The 24,895-nt window shown below is 37.1% G+C and overlaps 1 protein-coding gene and 1 long non-coding RNA gene across 3 annotated transcripts; both read left to right on the top strand.

The window, feature by feature from the left end:
* Positions 1-378: 378 nt before the first annotated feature.
* Positions 379-22,565, top strand: LOC125675225 (uncharacterized). 2 transcript variants are annotated; one of them, XM_056160121.1, is made up of 8 exons: positions 379-490; positions 9,698-15,171; positions 15,893-15,931; positions 20,954-21,070; positions 21,186-21,293; positions 21,413-21,517; positions 22,010-22,114; positions 22,406-22,565. In XM_056160121.1, the coding sequence occupies exons 2-8, from the start codon at positions 10,419-10,421 to the stop codon at positions 22,474-22,476; spliced, it is 5,298 nt and encodes a 1,765-aa protein (XP_056016096.1). In that variant the 5' UTR covers positions 379-490; positions 9,698-10,418; the 3' UTR covers positions 22,477-22,565. The 2 variants fall into 2 exon arrangements, with proteins under 2 accessions (XP_056016096.1, XP_048768700.2); XM_048912743.2 differs by lacking the exons at positions 379-490; positions 20,954-21,070; positions 21,186-21,293; ... (1 more) ...; positions 22,010-22,114; positions 22,406-22,565 and adding an exon at positions 4,269-4,490 and having other exon boundaries at positions 9,698-16,034.
* On the top strand, positions 18,404-20,213 carry LOC130053248 (uncharacterized). The gene is made up of 3 exons (XR_008801775.1): positions 18,404-18,554; positions 18,864-18,913; positions 20,045-20,213. It is a non-coding gene; the product is annotated as an uncharacterized LOC130053248 (long non-coding RNA).
* Positions 22,566-24,895: the final 2,330 nt, after the last annotated feature.

The raw sequence follows: 24,895 nt of genomic DNA, 5'->3' as shown, positions 1-24,895 counted from the left end.
CCCTCCCTGCTCAAAAGCCGTAAGTGCCGAGCATAAGTCTAAATTTTGCAGCCCTCCACCGGCAATGGTGACGTCTCCATGTGTGAATTTTTTTTTTCGAAAGGGATGTTAAACAATATACAATTAATCAATTAATTACATTGTGAAACAAATTTTGAAAATTCAAATTGCAAGATGCGCTGTATGGCAACATACAACTTTCAAATGAATTTGTATTTAACATGTTGAAAAGCACACTGTTGTACATGCAAACATATACCAGTATACAGTGAATAAAACCCTTCCAATTCTTGCCACTGCCGGTTGACTCGCTATCTTAATGCCTGTGAACTACCTGGCCCAGCCCGTGTTTATACGTTTATATAACACTTAATCGTAGCATCAGCTTCGTCAATCAACCTGGTGCTTCTGAGAGAGGAGGATACTGCAGGGAATACTCCGACACAATCCAGCGTGAAGAAGCCTCGCTCTTCTGTGGGGATACGAGAAGGTCAGTTTTCTATCTTGTTATGAAGGAAAATGGAAATAGTTTTGATCGTGTGTACTTGGTTCGAACATGCCATTCAGCCGTAATGAAAACCAAGAATTGTTGATGTAGTTTAATAAATCTCATTTTTGAAAAATATACGAAAGAATGAACGAGAACGCTTCACGTGTAGTTCGTGAAGCGTGAAGCACGTTCGGAAAGTATGCTGGATTGAAACGTCACAGTTCATACCCTTATGTATTGTCAAAACTGAAATTTATTTCTTAGCTCTACACTGTACTTTAGTTTTTGTCGAAATTCCCAGTCGTTGAAATAGACATATACTAATTCATCAAGATTCATACGCCCATTGTGCACGACTGCAGTGGTCATTACAATTTGTTCGTTATCAAAGACAAATCATTGGAAATGTTAATATGATATTATAAACTTTTTTTTGCTCAAATCAAGCAATCTGTTTAAAGTTGATGATACGTATGTACCACTCTTGATATGTCGGTAGAAATTGCATTCATGCGATCATTTCACATGGATAGTTGTTCTCCTCTTGTACTCGTATCTAGAAATCCATGTAAAGTACGTGATGAGAATTAATATCCCCAATAATTATCATTTGTTTTACGGAAAGTAAACCCTTTTAACCCTCTATATTGTAAATCTTGTTGGCATTTCATTCACCATGATTTTGATGTAAAAGAAAAAACTCCGTATACGTAAGCACACTCGTAGAACTAATAATCTGCATGTTTAAGAGAAAACTAATGATCAGGGGAAATAACTGGCGACTTTTATCATGTATCTGTCGTGTTTCGTCGGACTATACACGCTGCAGAATGCAATGCCCTGGGTTGTTGTCAGATCTTTTCACGTCTTGGACAAGAGCGAATCTCCACGAATACGCCCTGATAGATAAGAACAGACTGGGTGACTTTAGTCTTTAGAATATAAACATTTGATCATTGTTTTAATCATGAAGAGCATCAGACACCTTTTCTCTCCCCCCCCCCCCCCCCCTCGCTCTTTTCCCCCCTGGAATCCGAATTGTTTTAAATCTGATCACTTTCTTTTATTTCATTATTCCATCAACTACATTCCAGGTTTTTTTTTAGGAAGAGTAGAGATATTTATATTTGACAGCGAAATCGCACAAAATCTGCAAAAGTGTAGTTCTGGCAAATTAAGCATCATTATCATTCAGAGACTCGATTATCTTTTCGCGTGGACTGACCGCTGTGATTTTGGACGAGATTCTGGGATCTTGTTTTACGACTTGACATGTTCCCCTCAGAACGAGCAGGGTTCCGTGCCTAAACTACACAGACTGACACTGTTTGATATCTTTAGATGTTAGTGCTTTCACGAATTCTCTATTCAGAACAAAAACAAGCCACCGTACTATCGGAATAAAAACTGTAAAAACTGGTTGTCAATATTCACGCCAGTGTTTGTTGATCAGTTTATCGAATTTCAATAATGTACTTTAAAATTTTACCATATTTCTAATACTTTCGTGTCATATATATATATATATATATATATATAGAGAGAGAGAGAGAGAGAGAGAGAGAGAGAGAGAGAGAGAGAGATATGAAATAATAGATCTATAAACAAATTCGATATTCCATATCTAATGTAAGAAAAGCAAACATGAATGCCAAATTCTTAACATGCTTTTTAAGCCTACGCTTTCCTGTTTCCTTTTACCGATATCAAGACTATTTAATACATAGACATGAACGTTAAAAACCATTGCTAAGACATTTTAAGAACAAGGACTTGACAACGATTATTTTTCGCGTCATTGATGAATTCAGATAAAAATAACTTTGATATTTTATCTTCAAAGTTTGCAGATGTTTATCCCCTGTTTTAAAATAAACATCTGAGATATCATTGGTTCCCTGTAATCTGCATGAAATGTTTTGAAATATACATTTCCTAATGACGCAAGAGAAGAATTTTTATACGTGAAAGATGTATGCATGTTAAAAGTGTGGTACAATATTTAAATTAGTCATAATTAGAACCTTACAAAAGAAAAAGGACACTTTCTTTCGAAAATTTTATGGATTGTACATGCAGATGGCTTCTGAAAAAAACTTGCAAAGTATGGATATTGTGGGGTTTTCTCTGTAAATGGCCCTACTTCTTTCTGGGAGATTTAGGCAAACCAGAAAAAAATATAGAGCAATTGGCAGTCTGATCTGCACCATTTCATGTAAAAAATTGAAAATGAATCTTTGTTTTAAAAAATGTTTAAAAATTCAAAATCACTGATCACGTGACGATTCTATACTTGCATTTAGAATTTATTGCATTAGACTGATGTGCCTTGGATGCTATATGCATTCTTCTAGTAATGAAACAGACATTGTTTACTCTCAAAACACACACTGTTTACCTCAAATTTCTTGTTGTCAAAAGTCAATTTGTGTCTGTTCGCCGATCAAAACTTAAGTTAAAACAAGTCCAATCTGCACAGACAACAGCGATACTAGCAGAGGGGCACCTGTTTCTGAAACATGCGTTTTGATTAGTTTAATTTTTCACTGCATGTTCAAATGTGTGTGTTCTCATGTTAAAATAAAATAATGAGGCACCGTATCGTGATTACATCGCAGATATCAATGGATGAAATATCAGAGAAGAGGAAGTGGTATATTTCATGTAGAACAACACGGTGAACAGATGAATAAATATTGATATACCTCATCGGCTGGTCGTTATCAGATATATTTCATTGAAATGTTTGCAAATACATACACAAAGAAATTATAGACTTGTGTCTCCCTCTTATCGCTAGGTCTTGTCATGTTATGTACATTTCATACAGTGACTATATTTGACATGATAAAGGCTTCCTCTAATAAAAGTCATAAACATTTGCCAAACAAAATTCTTTTACATCTTTTAGTTTGATTAGTTTACCATGAATTTCCCAATTTTGTGAATGCCACTCGTTTTTCAAAGTGCCAAATGTGTACTTTAAAAGTGATGAATCTGAATATCATGTACTTTATTTTAGAAAAGAAAAAAAATTAACAGTATTTTTACTTATTAGATTTATTTCAATAGTAGTCAGTGTGAAGCGGAATCAGATTTAGATTTATTTTCAGAACTTGGCAACTTGTTTTTCCAATAGCAAATCTCTGCAATCATGCATTTTTCGTATCATGTTGAGCGTGCTCCGATAGCAAATTATTTCATAACTAAGGACGACTGTTTGTATACAATTTTGTTAACATTGAAAAAAAAGATGAAAAACTACAATTTCATTCATGTTCTAGCATAGCGAAGATGAATGATAAATTATACGATTTTTAAGATCCTTAAAGGCAATTTAATGTAAATATACTCTCAATAAAATTTTGACTCGCAGAAATAATCATTTTGTGATAATTTTCAAAATGTTTGAATTTATAAGTAGCTGCCCACGTAAGAATCATGTGCAGTATTGGAAATGAGTAAATTATCCTGAAATCGCCAATTACATATTTCAATGCATTGTTTGTGCATTATGATGTAATTTCGTTAATGTTTATTATATATTGACGAGGTACTAGTATGATGTCACTCTATTGCAAACCTGAGAAGTAATAACCAAGGTTAAAGTTACGGACAAAAGGACAGACAGACTAAAATAAACAATATTCCTCCCTGATCTTCGATCACGAGTCGTTCATCGGAATGATATTCGGAGTCTCTCTAATACCATCTTACCATCGCACTGTCGACCTCGTGCAGCGTTGCACCGGAGACTGTGATTCCGACAGATTGCCCGTTTCTTTTTGTAGGCGATACATGAGTAATGTTTACCAAGGTTCTCTATATATAACCTTGTGTCCTACCGTCAGTTAGTAACTCCCTCACCTTTCTGTTAATAAACACATTGAAGATAGCTCCCCCCGCCGTTCCCAGCTCGAGATTTAATTTAAGGTGGATTTATCATAATTCTGGCTTGTAATGAGTTGGATTTATCAGCTGATTCTCTCTTTGATATTGGGTGAGTAAGATTGTACAGTACAAGAACTGTGTTTGAAACAGCTGATCTGGCATGATAACTCGGGAGATATTGACTCCGAGGGTTTCATCTGACTGGCAGTCTCGATCACATAATCAGCGTGCAAAGTCTTTTTTCAATATTACGAAATGGAATTTTTTGTAAGTTTATGAAAATATTTGTCTATATTTTCCATCTGTCTTTGAGACCTATTGCCAACTATTTCGTTGGATTAGCGAAAGAAAACTTCACAAACACGTGTTAATAAAAGGTCACCGACATACTTTGGTAATCTATCTTTTTAACAGTAGAACTGATAACATAATTAATTTCCAAACCACCAAACCGATTCAATAGAAGGTTATGGGGAATCTGGAAGTTTTCTGGGACAGAAGATAAAAATCTTGAGATGCTCTTTTAATGCCTCATTGACATCTTACTGTGAGATAACGATTTGATTGGATTTCCTCTCTGTGGGTTGACGTTTTCTCCAATTTCTGAAAGCATCCGGTCACAAGATGTAACACAGCGGGCTTCTCCCTTTTTTTCTGGAGGGGATGTTTTTATAGAAAGTCAATATATGAAACAGTAGCAATTAAACTTTAAAGAATGTGTTCGAGCAAGTTCCTGCCCCACATTGCATGGTAGTGCAAGAACACAGTACTAAATCTATTTTGTAAAACGTTTTCCCATTGAGAAATATATTTGACAAAAAATGTGGATAGTTGCACGTGTAGGCGCCATTCATGATACGACAATATCTTTTTATTTATAAACAACATAAGAAACCGGAAGTCGTAAACTGGCTGGGTTCCATTCAGGTGTCTCTACGGTTTTGTCATCTAGCGAGTGACTCACCATCTGAAGGCATTCTTACCGTACGCCCTGTAATTGTAATTAGTACTGGCTTATTGGAAAGTTTTTGAGCTTCACAACATGATAGTCGTCCATACATCAGTCATCATGCTCCGTGACGACCCACACACTACCTTTGAAGACATGATGAATGAGAAATACAACCATACTGATATGATAATGATACAATAATGATATCATAATTATTGATAGTGAATAATCAATTAACTAATTGCTCGTACATTGTTCGTGAACCTTCGGTATTTATATAAATTGACAAATAACCTTTTTAGTATTTACCGTGTAATACTGATAAAATATGTATCCATATTGACGTCTTCTTCAATAATTATAATTTCTCTTGAGAAGAAAATCAAACAATACAGTTTTTTTATTCATCAGAGATAGGGATCAGCATCAAAGTATGTAATGGTATAATGTACTGATATGACGTAATTACCGTCATAGTTCAACCGGACTTGCGTAACATTCCAAGAAATGATTTTAAGTCGTAACGTTTTTATGATCAACTATAAAATAAAATAAATAGATAAATGTTTATTTGGTATATACGTACATACATAAGATACCAAGGATAACCCATTAAGCTCCAAATCTTATTTCCAATGGGGTACTTTCGATGCACGGATGTTTGCGCTAGGGGGTCATTTATGTGAGAGGAAACCGGAGTACCCGGAGGAAACCCACGTGACCGAGCGGGCGACCGCCATACCCTCTCACATACAACCACTGCCGATCACGGGGATCGAACTCAGGTCGCAGCGGTGAGAAGCGAGAGCGCTACTTCTGCGCTACCCGGACACCCTGTGCTACCTGGACACTACTTCAATGAATAGTAAACGAGTACTAATATATGGATTGACTAGTGGCAATCTCTTACATTTCTTCGATGGTTATTACATAAAGTATTATAAACATTTGTAGATAATAGTTTATTATCATTTGGTTAAATTTTGACTACGGATAACTCCGTTTACCTGATCAGGATAGAGGGCTCACGGCGGGTGTGACCGGTCGACAGGGGATGCTTACTCCTCTTCGGCACCTGATCCCACCTGTGGTGTGTCCAGGGGTCCGTGTTTTCCCAACTCTCTATTTTGTATTGTTTATAGGAGTTATGAGATTGATCACTGTTCGTTATCTTCACCTTTATAGGAGTTATGAGATTGATCACAGCTCGTTATCTTCACCTTTATAAGAGTTATGAGATTGATCACTGTTAGTTATCTTCACCTTTATAAGAGTTATGAGATTGATCACTGTTCGTTATCTTCACCTTTATAGGAGTTATGAGATTGATCACTGTTCGTTATCTTCACCTTTATAGGAGTTATGAGATTGATCAGTGTTCGTTATCTTCACCTTTATAGGAGTTATGAGATTGATCACTGTTCGTTATATTCACCTTTATAGGAGTAATGAGATTGATCACTGTTCGTTATCTTCACCTTTATAAGAGTTATGAGATTGATCACTGTTCGTTATCTTCACCTTTATAAGAGTTATGAGATTGATCACTGTTCGTTATCTTCACCTTTATAAGAGTTATGAGATTGATCACTGTTAGTTATTTTCACCTTTATAGGAGTTATGAGATTGATCACTGCTCGTTATCTTCACCTTTATAAGAGTTATGAGATTGATCACTGTTCGTTATCTTCACCTTTATAAGAGTTATGAGATTGATCACTGTTCGTTATCTTCACCTTTATAGGAGTTATGAGATTGATCACTGTTCGTTATCTTCACCTTTATAGGAGTTATGAGATTGATCACTGTTCGTTATCTTCACCTATCATGCTGCTACACAACACTTGACTTTTCTGGAACGACAGAATATTGCTAATGCTGATTATATGTACCAGTAGTTATGAAAATTCAATTTATTTCTCTTTTTCTCTCTATCTCTCTGAGAAAGAGATATATTAAATTTTATTAGAATGAATTTCCTAATGTCGCCTGTGTCACCAGCCTTAGTGACTTTGAATGATGAAAATCCATCTGGTCTTCTTGTTATCGTCGCTTTAGTCGTTCTCGTTATCGTCGCTTTAGTCGTTCTCGTTATCGTCGCTTTAGTCGTTCTCGTTATCGTCGTTATGATTGTCGTTACTTTGAACATTTCAATTTCTCCAGAAACACAATGCTGATTTCAACCAAACTCGACATAAAACAATTAACGTTTTATTCATATGAACGGTTATGTTCCTTTCCAGGGGATGTAACTTGGAAAAAGGGTGAGATGATTAAAACTAAATATCTCAAAACCCCTGAATGATATTCAGTGATTTTACATGGAGAACTCTTTGATAGTATCCCTGTGGGTATCTGGGTTAGAATAGATCCTCAGTACACCGTCCTTGTCGTAAGAGGTAATTAAATGAAGTGGTCTTTCGGATGACACCGTAAAAGCCGAGGTCCCGTTTCACACCAGGCGTGACACGATAAAGATCCATCCCTGCTCAAAGGCTGTTTAAGCGCCGAGCATAGGCCTAAATTTTGCAGCCCTTCACCAGCAATGGCGACGTCTCCATATGAGTGAAAAATTCTCGAGTGGGACATTAAGCAATATACAATCTACTAGCCTTTTATAGCATAGATTCAAGTTTGCTCAAAACCAAGACCCTCCATGCCCTGGACAGGGTCAAATTGGGCGGAGGGAACAAATTCAAAGACCATTGACAGAAGCACTACATGTATACCTCTTAACAGTTTTATGCTCTGATACCGCCTTGTACCTGCATTCTGTTTACCCTGTTATTCGTATAGATAAGCCATATGTTGATGAATACATTGCATCTCTCATCAAAACTTTCAGGTGAGGCTATAATGTGAGGATTTCCACGGCATAAACACTATCTCCGTGATCAATCTATCGACAGAGGGGAACACTTACCTCCTCTCTCAAACATGTGCTTGTCTTTCCCCTCCGAGACCTGGCACTCTCGCAATACCTGTGGTTACAGAAGGGGTTCTCATCAAAGTTACTGTAAATATACAAACAGCTCATAGACGATATTCTTTATATTGCTGTTTGTGTATTTTGTCACTGTCTGTTTTATCTGGTTACTGGAGGGTGGATCCAGAAATTTGAAATATACAGAAACTCTATAGGTAACAATATACATGGTTGTTAATGTGTTTGGTGTTCTCAGTAGGTACATACTGGGGTGGATCTAGAAGCTTTCAAATTAAGATGGAGACCAATACCAGTTCATACCAATTCGATTTTAGCGAGCTGAAAAACCGCTTCTTTCGCTAATATTGGGTGAAATTCATGAAATACAATGTATATGCATACTATTGATATTAAAAACATTTATCGAGCGAAATGAATCCGGGGGAAAAGAACACTATGCAGTTTCATGTGAATTTTTGAAAAGCTCAGAGCGGGCCTTCGATCCACCGCCTTTGGTTTAATTCATGTAGTTCTAAATGCAGTGCATTATATGTACACTGAGCGTATAACGTTATGCTGAAGTACATTATAGGATTGCCTACATTCATTTGAACTATTAGTAGATGTTGGATTTTTATATATACTTTTTGTCGTATCTCATTTTATATATTGTACCTCTAACTAGTTTTATTCATTAATGTTTATATGTTACTATTGTACCTCAAGTACTATTGAGTGGATTTTTTTTCTACTAGTAAACGAAAAGACAATATGAATAGTACTGAGAATACGAACCCGATGTAGAAAAGAAAATCAAGTAAAATGTATTATGATACTTTACTCTGTTCGTCTTGTTTAAAATTTGATAATCTACTGGGAATGACGAGTCTTTGTTTCTTGCCAAGATTAACGCAGAGTGATCGGAAAAAATACCTCGTCCATTTTATCAAACCATGCCATACGCCTGGGAGATTTCCTTTCCAGAAGTGTTCTCAAATTCTTTGTTACATGGCTAATTTACATCAAAAGTAAGCGGAGGGCGAGAGATCAAGTGATAGCTTAAGATGATTTGCAAGCACTGTTTTAACATAATGTGCTTTAAATATCTTGACACCCAAAATTTTATTGAGCAAGCATAAATCTTTGATGAGGGCAATTAACATCAGGTGCGTCTGTTAAGAGTGATGTAAGAAATTTGTTACGTTTATTAAAGCTTAACAATATTTTGCGGAGAACTGCAAGCTTTGATGAATGTGATTCCTTCTCTTATAATTCTGAAATACTTGTGGGTTGTGATGCTTTTTTCAATTGGTTATTAATTAAATATTTTGTTTGTGTTAGTCATGATTAAAACGGTTAATATAGATTTAATGTAAATTATAAGTTTTTGAACTTAATTATACTAAAGTTTAAAACGAACTCAACCTTTATTTTTCAGGTCACGGCAAACATGACAACTGGTGCCTCAGAGAATTCATCGTTCACTTAAAGCACAGAGGGCACACGTTATTGCAGGATTTGCCAAGTCATAAATTACAAAAAGCGCCCCCTACCGCAGCTACTGCACGACAACATCTGAATGCATTGCTACAAAGATACTGAGAACCTTTGATGCTGTCTTGATACGATGCACACCATTTAAAATCTGGAAATGACAAGGATCAAACTTTCAAAATAGCATCAATCACTATTTTTGAAAAAAAAAGAAGTTGTGCAGATAATATTTTCTGATAACAGTGAAACGAATGTAACAGAGCTGACGCATCGTTCATAGATTTCAAGCCTTATAGTGACCCTGCTGTTATGTTTATCAGAACTGCTTTGGGAACCCTTTTGACTTATTAATATGTTAGAGAGATGTAATGAGATAAAGGATCAACTCTGGTATCAATACTGTCAGAACCAAACCTGCACTCACCCCAAGAATCAGCTGGAGGCGGCACTCAAGTGACGTCAGTAAATGTAAAACTGCTATGTATAAACTCCAAAACGTTTTATCAGGATTCATAGTTATGTAAAGTTGACTGATACTGTCAAAGGAGCCAAACTGAAGTGTTTCCACAAGATGTGTAGATATTCTGTGAATATTCCACCTGTAACCCTGATTTGAGAGCAGAGATCGTTGCGCTTCGTAGTAAGTGAGAATATAGCAAGAAAACATGGCTACCAACAACAAATTGATGCAAGAAATCACTGACCAATTTTTGCACTGCAAAATATGTTTGGAACCTTACAAAAGTCCCAAAACGCTTACCTGCTTACATACATTCTGTTCCGAGTGTATTCAACAACATGTGGACTCCGAAAACACACGCTCTCGTTATTCTCTGTACAACCGTCATGTCACATGTCCACTTTGTCGCAAACGAACTGAAATACCGACAGGTGGAGTTAGACGTCTTCCAGACAATTTCTTATTGGCAAACTTGACAGAAGTGATTGACAGAAGACAACCGCTAAAAATTCCTCCATGTGAAATTTGTCACACAGTTAGACCAAGAAGCAATGACGCATGTTCAAAATGTCTCGACTGCTCAAAATTGCTGTGCAAAGTGTGCGTTGATTTACATTTAAGGACAAAAGTGACGCAAAATCATAGCCTTATTGATGTTGAAGGAGAAAAAGATATTGAATGTAAAGTTCATCCTGATGAACTCGTACGATTCTACTGTGAGCCCTGTGATGCCTGTATATGCGTTGTATGTACCTTCCAGGAACATCGAGACCATGAAATATGTTCGTTTAGCGAAGGATACTCAAAATACAAGTCCTCACTGGAGTCTCTGCTAAACAATTGCAAAAGTAGATATGAAGTCGTCCAGGACAGAATCAATGTTATGAATCAGTGCGAAACAACTCTGAAAGAGACACGAGAAAATATACGAGACCTAGCCATCAGTTATATCCAGCAGGTCCGATCCACAGAAAAAGAGCTGTTGAAAGAAGTCGATTCATATTTTGGTGAGAATATCATGAGCTTCTTAGAAAATAAAGACTGGCTGCAAGAAAATTTGGATGGACTTCAAAATGCATGCAACTTGACAGACATTATAATGAGGGACAAAGGTGTGGAAATGTTACTATTAAAGAAAGACATGCAGAACAAACTGATGTCCCTATTGGAGCCCACTCTTCCAGACCTCCCAGATGACGTAGCAGTTTTTACGACCAAGATCAAGTTCATTCCAGGTGGTGTAAAATTTGGCAAGCTTACCATCAACGACAATTCTGACGAGAACGAAAACTCCGAATTGTCAATGGACCTACAAAAGAATTCATTTGGTATCCAAACTGACAACACTTTAAACCAAGAATGGGCCAAACGTTCAAAAGAAAATAGCGTACCAACCTTCTCAGAATCTAGCTCCTTGACTTCTGATATGGAAATCAGTTATACGTCAGAAATTGCGAATTTCCATGGACACAGCATGGGCTCACAAGGTAGCCTGAGATCTATCACCCCGATACCGACTGTAGATGCGTGTATGCAGACCTACTCAGATGTTGGTTCAAAAGAATCTGGTATCTGCGTGAAGTGTTGTCAAAATCTACAATCTGAAGTCAATATTGCGTCATCAAACTATAATACTGCACCTTGTGTTCAGGATGTCATCGTACTCGACACCACGGATACAAATTCAAAGGAGTGGCGAAGGAGGAGACGGAGTTTGATTCGAAGTAGGCGAGTACAGACTGATGTTTCAATGTCAAATGAAAGTGTTGACCAGATGAGTCTCTCTGTTCCCAATTTGCGACATATTCCAGAAAGAAGCCTTTCATGTGGTGCTGTGACAGGGGTTAGTAAACCAGAAACCAGAACAATTGCACTCGACCCGATAATTCTAGAGGCTATTGAGGAAAGAAAACAAAAGAAATCTACGAGAGACACAACGACAATGACAACCTTAGAAATGAAACCTGTCGTACCGACCCGAAATGCAGTCACATGTACATATCCAACTCGCACTAGAGATTCGGAAATTCAGACCACAGTAGATTGCAAGACATCTGATACTCAAACACCCAAAATACTTCAAATCACAAAGAATGTGGGTACTGATTATGCAGGACAGACAGACAAAAGTATAGGCACGGTTAAAGTCACGTTTATGGACAGTGAAACAACCATGCCGACAATCCATCATTCTACTGTTGAAACTTGGACGGATCCACCATCAACCACGGACAGATCAACGTTTACCATCAGCTGTGAGACAGCAGATGCAGTGACAGAAATGACTCCAATTTCTGTAACAGATCAGGGTTTGCAGGTAAAACCCAATCAAAGAGACATGAACACTTTAACACTTCCAACTAATGTATCCAACTGTTGTATTCAAACTGATTACTTTGAAACAAGTCAAACACCAACAGGATCGTCAGAAAATAGGAAGTCTTGGCATGGTGGTTTGTTGAGGTTGTTTAAAGGAAAAGGATCAGTGGATAGTCGAGGCTCCAATGACAAACTCTCCAGCCAATCTAGTTTGACTGATATCCTTCCACCTCCGAGTCCTACCTTGGTAGACGCAAGTACGGAAACATGTTCAGTTGTGTTTTCTGATAAAGAAACCAGTACTACCAAGGTTAACAATACAGACCGATGGACTGAAACGTATAACCCTGTAATGATTAGTACAGGCATATCCCCACCTCGACCGGCGACAATAGACTCCAGCGTTGAAACAAACCCAGTAATTTTAATGGACCAAGCGACACATACGGAGACTGTAAAGCTTAAAGATTCTACAACAGAGACCACCATTGTTGTCCAAGATAACGAAACTTTAACAGAGAGATTAAAATTCCAGGATGCTCAAACATTTGTGGAGTTTATGACGGAATCAAAAGAAACTAACACTGATGTAAAACAGTTTTCTGATTGCAGTATAGGGACGTCTGATTCACTAATACAAAGTGGTTCTCTTACAGACATATACGTTGGAAAAAGCACATCTCTGGTGCACAAATCAACCAATGTCAGTTTGGAAGAATTTGTACAACGTGTGGACATGGCGACAAATCCCTCGCCACCTAACGTGCACGAACGCGGAACTATGGCAATGTCATTTGGTCAGTCCTCGCTACTGTTCACTGAAATTTCAACACAAACATCATCAATAAATCTCTTTGACAAATCCATCGGTACATCGCGAGAATTCGAACAAAGACCCATTGAATGTTGCGATATGGCCACCTCAACGGAATCACTCCCGTACATCGGTTTATTAAGCGAGCTAGAGGGGGACGAGCTTTTCCTTATACCCGAATCCGCCTTTGACATTGTATCATCGGAACCTTCTATAGACGAGTTTGGTGAGCCAGTTGAAATGGTGGATGATTACACATCAACGGATTTTGCTTCAGATGCTGAGACAACAACTCAAACGTTCGTGGTTCCTATTCCCCAGAAAAAAGAAGAAAATATCCATGAGCCTGAAGTATGGAAACACTCGAAAAGAAAAGACAAAGAAGGGAAAGAACTTGTGGATGTATGTACAAATACATTACCAAAACTGACATTTGAAAAGGAAACATCCACACCAATACGTCATCTTTTTTCAAAAGGAACAATGACATTTTACATCGCAAAATCAGACAAGTCAACTAGCACCTTTAGTAATTCTCGACAGATTGCAGAGAACGTTTTCGGGAACAAGGCTATACATGATACAGCCAATAAATTAACAATGACTCCCAAGATAGAGGTTACAGATGCTACTACCCTTACGGAATCGACCGCACCGCCGGAAGGAAAAATGGCCGCCTGTATTTCTAAATTACAAAAGGTGTCAGAGCGATTACAAAGTCCTACACAAAAGAATATGCCTGATGTACCTTGGAAAACCTCCTCAGACGATCAACTGTCAAGCAAAGATGATCTAACTGAACATGCCGATAACGCTGAACGAGAGCGGCAGAAAAATGTCCAACAGTTATTAGCAAAATCTAATAGTGTTGGAAAAACAAGGAAAGGTGACAGAAAACCACAACCTATAACAACGCTAAAGGGAAAGACATTGTCACCTCCAGAAGAATCCACGAAGAAAGCGAAAAGCCTTCCTCGAGATGGAGATGAAAATAATGTGATGTTACCACCTGGAAGTCCCAATACCGGTGATAAAATGCCAAGATATAATTCTGCTCCTGGAAAAATTGCGACCGTACCAAATCAGAAATATAAGAGCAAACATGCACAACAAAAGAAATCGCCAAGCCGAATACCTGTTCATACAGGCAGTAACTCTTCACTGGATAAAACACCTGTTGTTAGACCTAAATTCCCAAAAGGTAACCCCCCTTTGAGTTCTTCTAGACCTTCCTCTACGGAATCCGAATCTACAGCGTCATTTATTTCGTCACCGTCAGACAGTTCGTTTATTTCGAATGACGCCAAGATGGATTTCTCCTCATTGAAGATTGATCCGAATAAAACACCATCATCTCTTCCATTGGGAAAAGAGAAGGTAGATGATACTTCGGCAAAGAAATCTTCCTCTGATAAGAAGGTTGGCTCTAACGTCAGCTTTATGCAGAAACTATTTTCGAAGAAGAAGAAATATCCCGACCCTGTTAAAAACCTACCAAACACTAACGGTAAAGAACCAAAACAGTTTCCTAAAGAGGAACCTGTTCCAGCAAAGGAACCAACAGAACCGCAGAAGCCGAAACCTTTTGTTTATATTCGCCAAAGATACATGTCAATTCAACACGATAACGAGGAAAACCCTGAGGGCGAATCGTCAGAAGGAAATCCTGCTAAACCTGCAGCACCCACAAAGAAAGACCGTGATAAGAAGCAATCTGAAAAGTCTACTCCAAAACTGACCCCAAAACGGTCGCAATCAAGCAGGAAGTCGAGGCCAAAGTCTAAAGAAATAAAACAAAAGGAAGGGAACAATCAATCGGATTCACGTCCGTTGTCATCTTATGATAATCTGTGATATTCTTAAAACGCATCAGCAAAATGTTAATGTCGACGTGTTCACCATTCAAAATACTTAGGTAAATTAATTTACATGTACAGGTTAGATTAAACTCCCCACAGTTGACACATTCATGAATTTTGAGTTTAATGTGATATACATCTTCAGGTAGTCAACGTTATATATTATGTAGCTCATAGAATCCGTCCTGTCATATTACAAGTGTGTATCATCCATTGCAAGACAAAATTGTAGATGGACTTCTATTTATACTTTATAGAAATCTAATGACATACGATCCTTTCCCGAAGAGAAGACCCTCAATCGTGTTTTAAATGGAAGTCATATTTGAACTTTTTGAATAATTACGATTTATTTAATCATATGTGTTTAAACTGATGTTACATGATGCATACACTTGCTTTTGATATACTCCAATGAATTACAAACCATCACTTCCCTCTGTACTGTATTTCCTCATAGAGTTAACAATATACTCAACATATACTGTGGAATCATTTAAATTTGTGGGAACCAATTTTCGTGGATTGTGGAGAGTTAAATGTTTGATTGGATGTAATTTCATGTATATGGTTCTGAACATTGCAAAATTGCATTATTTTTGTATTTTGTTGTGGCTTGAAATTCGTGGAATACGGGTACCCACAAACTCCACGAAAATTGAAACCCTACATTTATTCTTTCCTCAGCAGTCATTTCATCGTTACACTATATTACTAGTATGTTTCGTTCACGTCTTTTTCACTGTAATCAAAATTTGTTTTGTTCAGGATTAGAGAGTTTTAAAAAAAAATCTACTGCGATGAATAAATCACTGAAAAAAAATATAAACTGATGTTTATTTTTATTTGAGGTTTGGTGACAAATAATGTCATTGGTTATAACGTAACTTGTTGTATATAATGTTTGTTATACATGTAATTGCTTCTCGGGAATAAATGTGATGCAGTTGATAAACGAAATATGTTCAAATTTATGTTATATCCTAGTAGCATCCTATGTAATCAAATTCCTTCTTTTTAATCTAATTCACAACTTGATTAATGCGTTTTAAATCATGCTTAGGAAACATGATTGATTGAATATATTGTTTAACGTCCCTCTCCAGAATATTTCACTCATATGGAGACGTCACCACTGCCGGTAAAGGTTGGAAAATTTAGGCCTATGCTCGGTGCTTATGGCCATCGAGCAGGCAAGGATCTTTATCGTGCTACACCTGTTGTGCCACAGGACCTCGGTTTTTTGCGGTCTCATCCGAAGGACCGCCTCATTTAGTCGTCTCTTACGACAAGCAAAGGGTACTGAGGACCTATTCTAGATTAGGAAACATTAAGAATTAATGACACTTCAATTCTTTACATAGCAAGGTGAAGATAACGAACAGTGATCAATCTCATAACTCCTATAAGCAATACAAATAGATAGTTGGGCAAACACGGACCCCTGGACACACCAGAGGTGGGATCAGGTGCCTAGGAGGAGTAAGCATCCCCTGTTGACCGGTCACTAAATAAACAGATGGTGTATAGGGTATTATGCACTCCTACTTGATAATACAGCGGATCAATATTCATCGTATTTAGTTTTTTTAAGGGGATAAGGGTCTTAATGAAAGATTCATAAATATAGGTTTTGGTAGACATTAAACTTTAGAGCTTACCTCTTATGAGAATACTGTTACATGTATATTTAATCTGTTTACTCACAATATGCTTATATGCATAGAAATCGCGGGTGAGATGAGAGCCCGAAATCTTCTCTAAAGGAATTAAGGAGTCAATAAAAGAAAATACCGATTGAAGATGCATAAATTACTAATAGAGGAGTCTGATATACCGTTAGTATGCATTGACTTTAGATGTGCAGATTTAATATCAGGTAGCTGTCCATGGACAATAAGATAGAGGTCACGTGATGCATCGAGTTGTTTGGACACGCCCAAAATAAAATCATATACTATGAATGTAAAACTTATACGGTACCAATTTTAAATGTAATGTAAAACACATACGCATAATTCATTTTCATTTTCTAATAATATGAAATACAAAGTTGATGATATTTCTTGAAAATAATCTTATAGACTATCAGAAAGGTCATAAAATTCTTGTCACTGGACTGAAATCTGTAATGATATATATTCATAATTATTTTCGAAGTTAAAAACACGGTACTTCAACTTAGGGGAACCACACTATTGGTAGTATGCAAGGTGAAGATAACGAACAGTGATGAATCTCATAACTCCTATAAGCAATGCAAAATAGATAGTTGGGAAAACACGGACCCCTGGACACACCAGAGGTGGGATCAGGTGCCTAGGGGGAGTAAGCATCCCCTGTTGACCGGTCACACCCGCCGTGAGCCCTATATCTTGATCAGGTAAACGGAGTTATCCGCAGTCAAAATCAGTATATCATGTCATCAATATTCATAGGAATTATCTGTTTTTCTTTGAGCAGACTTTTGATATGACATGATGAAACCGTCATTTATATATTTGCAACTTTAATTCAACGTCCAAGAAAGAAGTCCGATATTGATATTAATAAATTATGGATGGGAAACCTCCTATTGTGATATGAAATGGATCTGTTTGTTTTACATGTACGTCCCGAGGAGGAATTTTGATTCATGTTGATACTTAAGCAGCTGTGGATGAAGCGTCACAAGCTTTGATTTATATACATGTATGCATGACGCTCAAGTTCGTAACAGTGAGGGTTCTTTATCGTGACCCGGGACTTGGGATTTAAGGGGTTTTTACGAAAGACCCGCGACTTTCACTCGCGTTTAGCAAAACAAGAAACAGGTCGGCGATTGATCAGAAGGAGATTTTATGCAAAGGATAATAACTCCTGTAAATGTGGGTCAACCATAACAGAAGTTACACTTGATATATAGAGAATCACAAAACGCTACACAGCTAGTTTCATAGCAATATCTGAAAGTATAGCGAACGAATGTCACATAATGGCAGACGAACGAGCACAAAGTTGAGAGGATATAGATAGAGTACTAATAAGATAACTTATTTAACCATAATACAGAATTTGAACATGTTTGGCAATTAAATGTAATTCTATTGGTCTGCAAAACCCACTTCATGCACTGTGAGGAAAGGAAAACATAATGTCATAACCAGATTTAAAGGAAATTAACAAAAATAAAAGAACAGTTTCTCCACTTTCTGACCTCGCCCGTTCTGGGTAACAAATTAATGTTGACCATGTTACTACAGATTAGCGACAGCATATGATGCTTGAGATCCGTTTGACAAGCAGACGACTGTTCATGTGAGCACGAGGTTCGACAATTCAGGTTTTTCACAGTGAAGAGGTATTGTATGTAAGTTATGTTAATTCGTCATATATTGAAATTAATTGTGTAAAGATGTATCGACCCGAAGTCTAGATTTTAATTATCAAATTATCTACAATGGTCACTGATAACGTGTTCCGATAAAACATATTCCATGTACACGTATAATTTTGAATGATATAATGAAGAATTTAGATGGCATGGCTGTAAATATACAGATTTACGTTTTTACACATTCCTATATATAACAGGACTTTTTTTTGCTTTCGTTGATGTGGGTTTTATTTTAAAAAGTAAACTTAACTATATAGTTATGTGGTTTAATTGTGATTTCAGGAAAATGATGATATTAATGAAGGAAAGTATCGTTTTTCTCATTTTCTGTGGTAAGTACAACATTCGTGCATTTCTTCATCAATTTTCATTCAACTGTAATGAATGCATAAGTGGCAAAGATTTATACATTGTAATGAAAGCCTGTTGCAACGAGAATCAATATTTTTCTGGATAAACTCCGCGCCCAAATCATGTTAACATTGTATTAAATATTCTGTGTTAGCAATACTTGTCTGGAATTACGGGATTACTGTATATTTCAGTACATCTTAGTATCCATTGTAATCTTAGAAGATACATCAAATATCTTTTAAATTTCAATATATGAATGAATGGGTTTTGCTAACATTATCTATCTTTATGATTGTGTTGCATATACGTACACGAGTTATCGTTTCTAACTCTAGAATACTGCATCTACACACTTTCAGGCAAATTTTCTGTAAATGGAAGTTTTCAAATATATTTTTATTATCGTCCACTTCTGCTTCATACTTAGATATTTTATTGAAAGTAGACAAACTGACAACTCAACTGTATGACAAACGGGATGATTTCAGCTTCTCCATCTTCAACTTCCCATATTTATGTAGCAATATTCCATTATCACCTGCATATGGTGTTTATATCTCTCAACTGATTCGATACGCAATACCTCGTTCTGCGTATAGTCAGTTTTTTAAATCGAGGCAAGCTACTGACAAACAAGTTGATGGTACAGGGGTTTCTACAGTCTCGATTGAAGTCAGCATTTCGCAAATTATATGGTCGATATAACGAGCTAGTTCGTCAAAACGACCTATCATTGGGTCAAATGCTGTCTGACATGTTTCATACCGATTGTTAGGCCGCTCTTGGCACACTGATTTTGACTACGAATAACTCCGTTTACCTGATCAGGATATAGGGCTCACGACGGGTGTGACCGGTCGACAGGGGATGCTTACTCCTCCTAGGCACCTGATCCCACCTCTGGTGTGTCCAGGGGTCCGTGTTTTCCCAACTATCTATTTTGTATTGCTTATGGGATTTATGGGATCGATCACTGTTCGTTTTCTTCACCTTTCATGATAGATATCTAGATCCATGCTGCATGCTTTCTCACATCTAAGAGTTGTCACAATGTTTGATTCATTTTTACCATCAATTTTCCTCTTGTTTGAATTTATCTACCTACAAAGCTTTGTCGATGGCTCGGGACATCTTCACCTGTACTTTAACGTCCTGTCATAATGGCGGTTCGTGTCTAGAGGGAAGATGTGTATGTGCAGAGGGGTTTTACGGAACAAGTTGTGAAGGTAACCCTGCTTTTTGCATTCAGTAAATTTCTTTATTTCCGTTGAGGAAAAATGAGTGTGGTTTTTTTTTGGGGGGGGGGGCTGAATTGTTTCTTATCTTTGTTTGCCTTTTGTTTTTGTTTCACATCCTGTCGAGGATATTTCACTCATATCGAGACGTCACCAGCTGTAGGTGAAGCACCACAAATTTAGACCTATGCAAGACAGAGCAGTGAGGGTTCTTTAACGTGCAAACACCTGTAGCGATACGGGACTTCCCATTTTAAGGTCATATCCGAAAAACCAGTGACACACTTCTAAATGCCAAGTGTTTGACGAAAGAGCAATCAATGCCTATGTTTACATCTTATTGTGACGCGGTCATTACACATTACGAACTCACGACCTCTTGGTGACGAATCGAACGTTCTACTACTGCACTTCCGTGACCAGTATATTCCTTATTGTACCTGAGTAAAAAAAAAAAAAAAATTCGTGGAATATCTAATTTCATGGAAATTATCATCTCATGCCCCACACACAAATCAACATTAACAGTCGTCTATATTTGTACGTTATATAGAAAATATATTCTGTGACCGGTCGACAGGGGATGTTTACTCCTCCTAGACAAATGATCTCACCTCTGGTGTGTCCAGGGGTCCGTGTTTTCCCAACTATCTAATTTGTATTGCTTATGGGATTTATGAGATTAATCACTGTTTGTTATCTTCACCTTTCATACACATGTAACAGTACAACTATTCACTATTTTATCTATACACATATAACAGTACATGTATTATGAAATAGATCAATGTGACGGACCAGATTCCTGCACCAACCATGGCGCATGTCTAGGTATCCCCCGGAAGTGTGAATGTGATACGGGGTATTCTATGATAGGTTACTACGGAAAACACTGCGAAGGTAAAATTTTCCCCATTTTTGTTTTCCGTCCTTCATGGTATTTCATTTGGAGGGGTATCTCCTACACTGTATTTTGTGAAGGAAAATGTTACATCCAATGAACCCTGTGTTTCAGATTCCTGTGATCCGGTAGTGAATGGTTCCTGTCGATATGCGGGCACTTGTTCTGGTATTCCAAAAAGATGTAAATGTAAACCAGGATTCCATGGGGATTGGTGCGCTGGTAATCAAACATTAGCATGGTTGTTGTGTGTGTCATATTCTTTAATTGTCTCTAAATGAGCAGGGATTGCAGTATTGAAGGATATAACCTGTCAATATTTTCACTAATCTTTTACACAGCATGCACATCAGATATTCACTGTAAAAATGGCGGAGTATGTGGGAACGACGGAACATGCAAATGTAAGAAAATGGTTCCCGAAGTTAGAGGTGTCCATTGTGAGGGTAAGTGAGCTTTACAAACGATGTGCGCATGTTTCACTTAAGAAATCAATTTCGTTTTTTTTTTAAATTCATGAGGGTATGAACTTCGACGTTTCATGTGGGCATTACACGTGTATTTCATGGCGTCCATTGGCGCTTTATGAAAAGTATGCCGGCTTGAAGCGTTGCAGTTCATACCATCGTTTATTTTCAAAAGTGAAGTTTATTTCTTATATTTACATTCTACTTTCATTTCTGTCGGAATTCCCAGCCGTTAAAAATAGATATGCTATATTTATCTGTATTCATACGCGGGTTGTTTGCAACTGCAATATATTCATGACGAAACTAGTTTCACTAAAATTTGTAAAGATATCAAAGGCAAAACTTTTGGAAATGTAAATATTATGAAATATCTTTGCCGTGTACATAAGGAAATGTATTTTGCATTCATCGATTTTGAATGTTCTTAATTCATTCACTTGAAGAATTATTTGTGGTTATTTATAACAGAGGTTTGCACAAAAGATGTCGACTGTATGAATGATGGGAAATGTTTACCAAATAAAACATGTAAATGTACCAAAAACGATGATGGGTTTCGTTGTATGTCTTCTGGTAAAGTATGCTTCTTTGTGACGAAAAACTAATATTCGGTTAATAGAACCCCCCTCCACACACACACACACACACACACACACACACACACACACACACACACACTTTCAGTTTACACACAATTTTATTTTCTTTCCTCTTTTTACAGAAGCTACTTGACCTATTCTAAAGCATTGAACTAATCAGACGATTTGAACCTAAACTAAATTCGATACTATGTAATGATAGAAATTCTATATAGCTTTTCAAATGTATGTAAACTTTTGGAGACATTACATTTTCTTTTTTCAGCTGCTTCTAAACCCTTGTTAACAATGGTGGAGTTGACGTTTGTTCTGTATGTCGTTATAGCTCTGACATGAAATTTAACCAATACTAATAAATTATTTTAATCGCATTTTCATATGCATTTAAATTTGTTCGATTGTTGAAGTGAATAGATTGTTGCTTCCTTTTTGTTTTTGTTGTTTTTCTTTTAATTATGAATTTTTGGGCAAAACAGAGCTACCGAAATCTGGTCATATATATCATGATCATTGAGACCTACATCAAAATTGTGAAACATATGGTCCTTAGGTCAGAATTTCGGGTCCAGACCGGGACTATATGGATCATATGCTGAATATACATTATATCTTGAATATCTCATTTACTCATTAAAACTGGGTGTAAACTAATTTTAGACCACTAGTAAAATATACACATATTTGCGCCGGTATCACCTCTGTAATGGAGAGAAATTAGAAATTAATATTTGTAATAATGATTGTTTATGACTAGAATCTAGGTCGAGGTGATTTAATTAAGTTCAAGGTTGCTAGTGGAAAATGTTAAACCAGAGGCGTCATCCGTAGTCAACATTCATGTAACTCCGTGTTTTATCTCGTGATCAAGGTTGATAAGGATCGGAAAAACTGTAACAAGAATTACGTATATGAACATTCAAAACGTTCACAAGTAATGCGGCTCACTCGAGCTTTACAGTGATGTGGCACTTTAAACTCCGTTTACCTTATCAAGATATAGGTCTCACGGCGGGTGTGACCGGTCGACAGGGGATGCTTACTCTTCCTGGGCACCTGATCCCACCTCTATGAATAAATTAAATAATCTTGTGGGTTGTCAATTTCTTTGCATATCTTTTCGCGGTCCCTGTCAGCTCTCCGCTTTAATATTATGACTGTAGCCATGTTTATACAAACTTGGGATGATCTTAGGACAAGGGTTATGCTGTCGTAAAGTTAGGATGAACTTAGGACATATCCTGAATTTAGGAAAGCTTCGAGAACCTGACTTAAGACTAAGACGTCTTTGTCCTAAGATAGCTTCGTGAACATGCCTGCAGGTGTCTAGGAGGAGTAAGCATCCCCTGTCGACCGGTCACACCCGCCGTGAGTCCTTTACCTTTATCACCTCGCACATGAGAATGAAACTCGTAACCAGACAATTTTTCTCTCTCATTTACCGCGTCTTGAAATACATATACTTCTGAATCTAATCGTTGAAAGCAGTTCATGATACAGCTCCTTCCGAACCTTGAGAAAACCATTTTACCAAAGCTGATTTTCTTGTCCCTTACAGTCCATGAATTATAATGGAACTGGAGGACTCACACAGTTCTTTCAATTTCAGTAATTATTTCCGTCCGCCGACGGAGGTCGTCATTTGTAGAGACACGGTATATCGGTATGCTCTATGATCATTATCAGATGATAACTCAGAGGTAATAAAGACAAGGCGTGTTTTATTGAAAGATGAAAAAACGAAAATTTTAATTAAATCCCCGCATTTCTATTCACGTTTAGTGATAATTCTAAACATATCCGACATTATTATTTTTCTACCTGAGGGGATACCTTAATTGACTCGTTTTTATCATTTTTGACACCTGGCTTTAATTTCCACGAATACGAATGCGATGAGTGTAAAAGTATGATATGTTGACGGTGCTACAGTTAGGGAGAGCGCAGGCACTTTGATATGGGCGGATCTAAAAGTCTGTCCATTAGGAGTGGGTTCTGTGCCGTGCAATATTTTCTTGCCGGTCCAACTCATACTAGGGATTAACATTTCGGACTTCTACAACTGAAGTGCATATTTGTACGTCAATAAATTCATAATGAGAAATATTAGTCTTCTGGCTGATTGGCTTGAACCATTCACATCGTTATGAAAATACATAAATTGATATTGTACAATGTCATGAATATGCTCGAAAGGACAATAAAATATCGAAAGTTAATGGTATATATATATATATATATATATATATATATATATTTTAGATATGGACAATTTAGTAGAGAAATTGGAGCGAGATTTTAAAATATGTTTGCGCATGCGTGCATGCATTTGGTAAATAAGTCAAGACCATGTAGTAAACGTGTGAACAAATTATTTATCCATTCTCAAAGTTACTGAGAATGGAATACTTTGAAAACATTGATTCACATAAAATGCAGGTATATAAGAATTGGGAATAATGTTGGCATGCACGTTAAACTCAAAGACCGTAAGTGCTGAGCATAGGCCTAAATCTTGCAGCCCTTCACCGGCATTGGTGACGTCTCCATATGAGTGAAAACTTCTCGATAATAATCAATCAATCAAGGAGATGGATCGAGAACAAATGGCTGTTTTACCTAGGGCTACCGCGACGGACAGGAGATGTGAACTCTACGTCTAAAATATTCTCTTCATTCCATTTACTGAACAAATATTATGTTGTGTGGTCAACATGCATAAAGAGTCTAATATTGTTAAATGATCTCCTTTACTTGT

The sequence above is a fragment of the Ostrea edulis genome, chromosome 3 (assembly GCF_947568905.1).
Source record: "Ostrea edulis chromosome 3, xbOstEdul1.1, whole genome shotgun sequence".
In the NCBI taxonomy this organism is placed as follows: domain Eukaryota; kingdom Metazoa; phylum Mollusca; class Bivalvia; order Ostreida; family Ostreidae; genus Ostrea; species Ostrea edulis.
The sequence above is the reverse complement of the archived record's forward strand: the minus strand, read 5'-3'. Positions and strand labels throughout refer to the sequence as shown.

Bases quoted from the DNA above. Each gene is read 5' to 3' on its own strand.
- LOC125675225 (XM_056160121.1), top strand. From the start codon at position 10,419: ATGGCTACCAACAACAAATTGATGCAAGAAATCACTGACCAATTTTTG. The intron at 15,172-15,892 runs GTCCGTTGTCAT...TTCTTTCCTCAG, and splicing joins GAACAATCAATCGGATTCAC to CAGTCATTTCATCGTTACAC. The intron at 21,071-21,185 runs GTAAAATTTTCC...CCTGTGTTTCAG, and splicing joins CTACGGAAAACACTGCGAAG to ATTCCTGTGATCCGGTAGTG.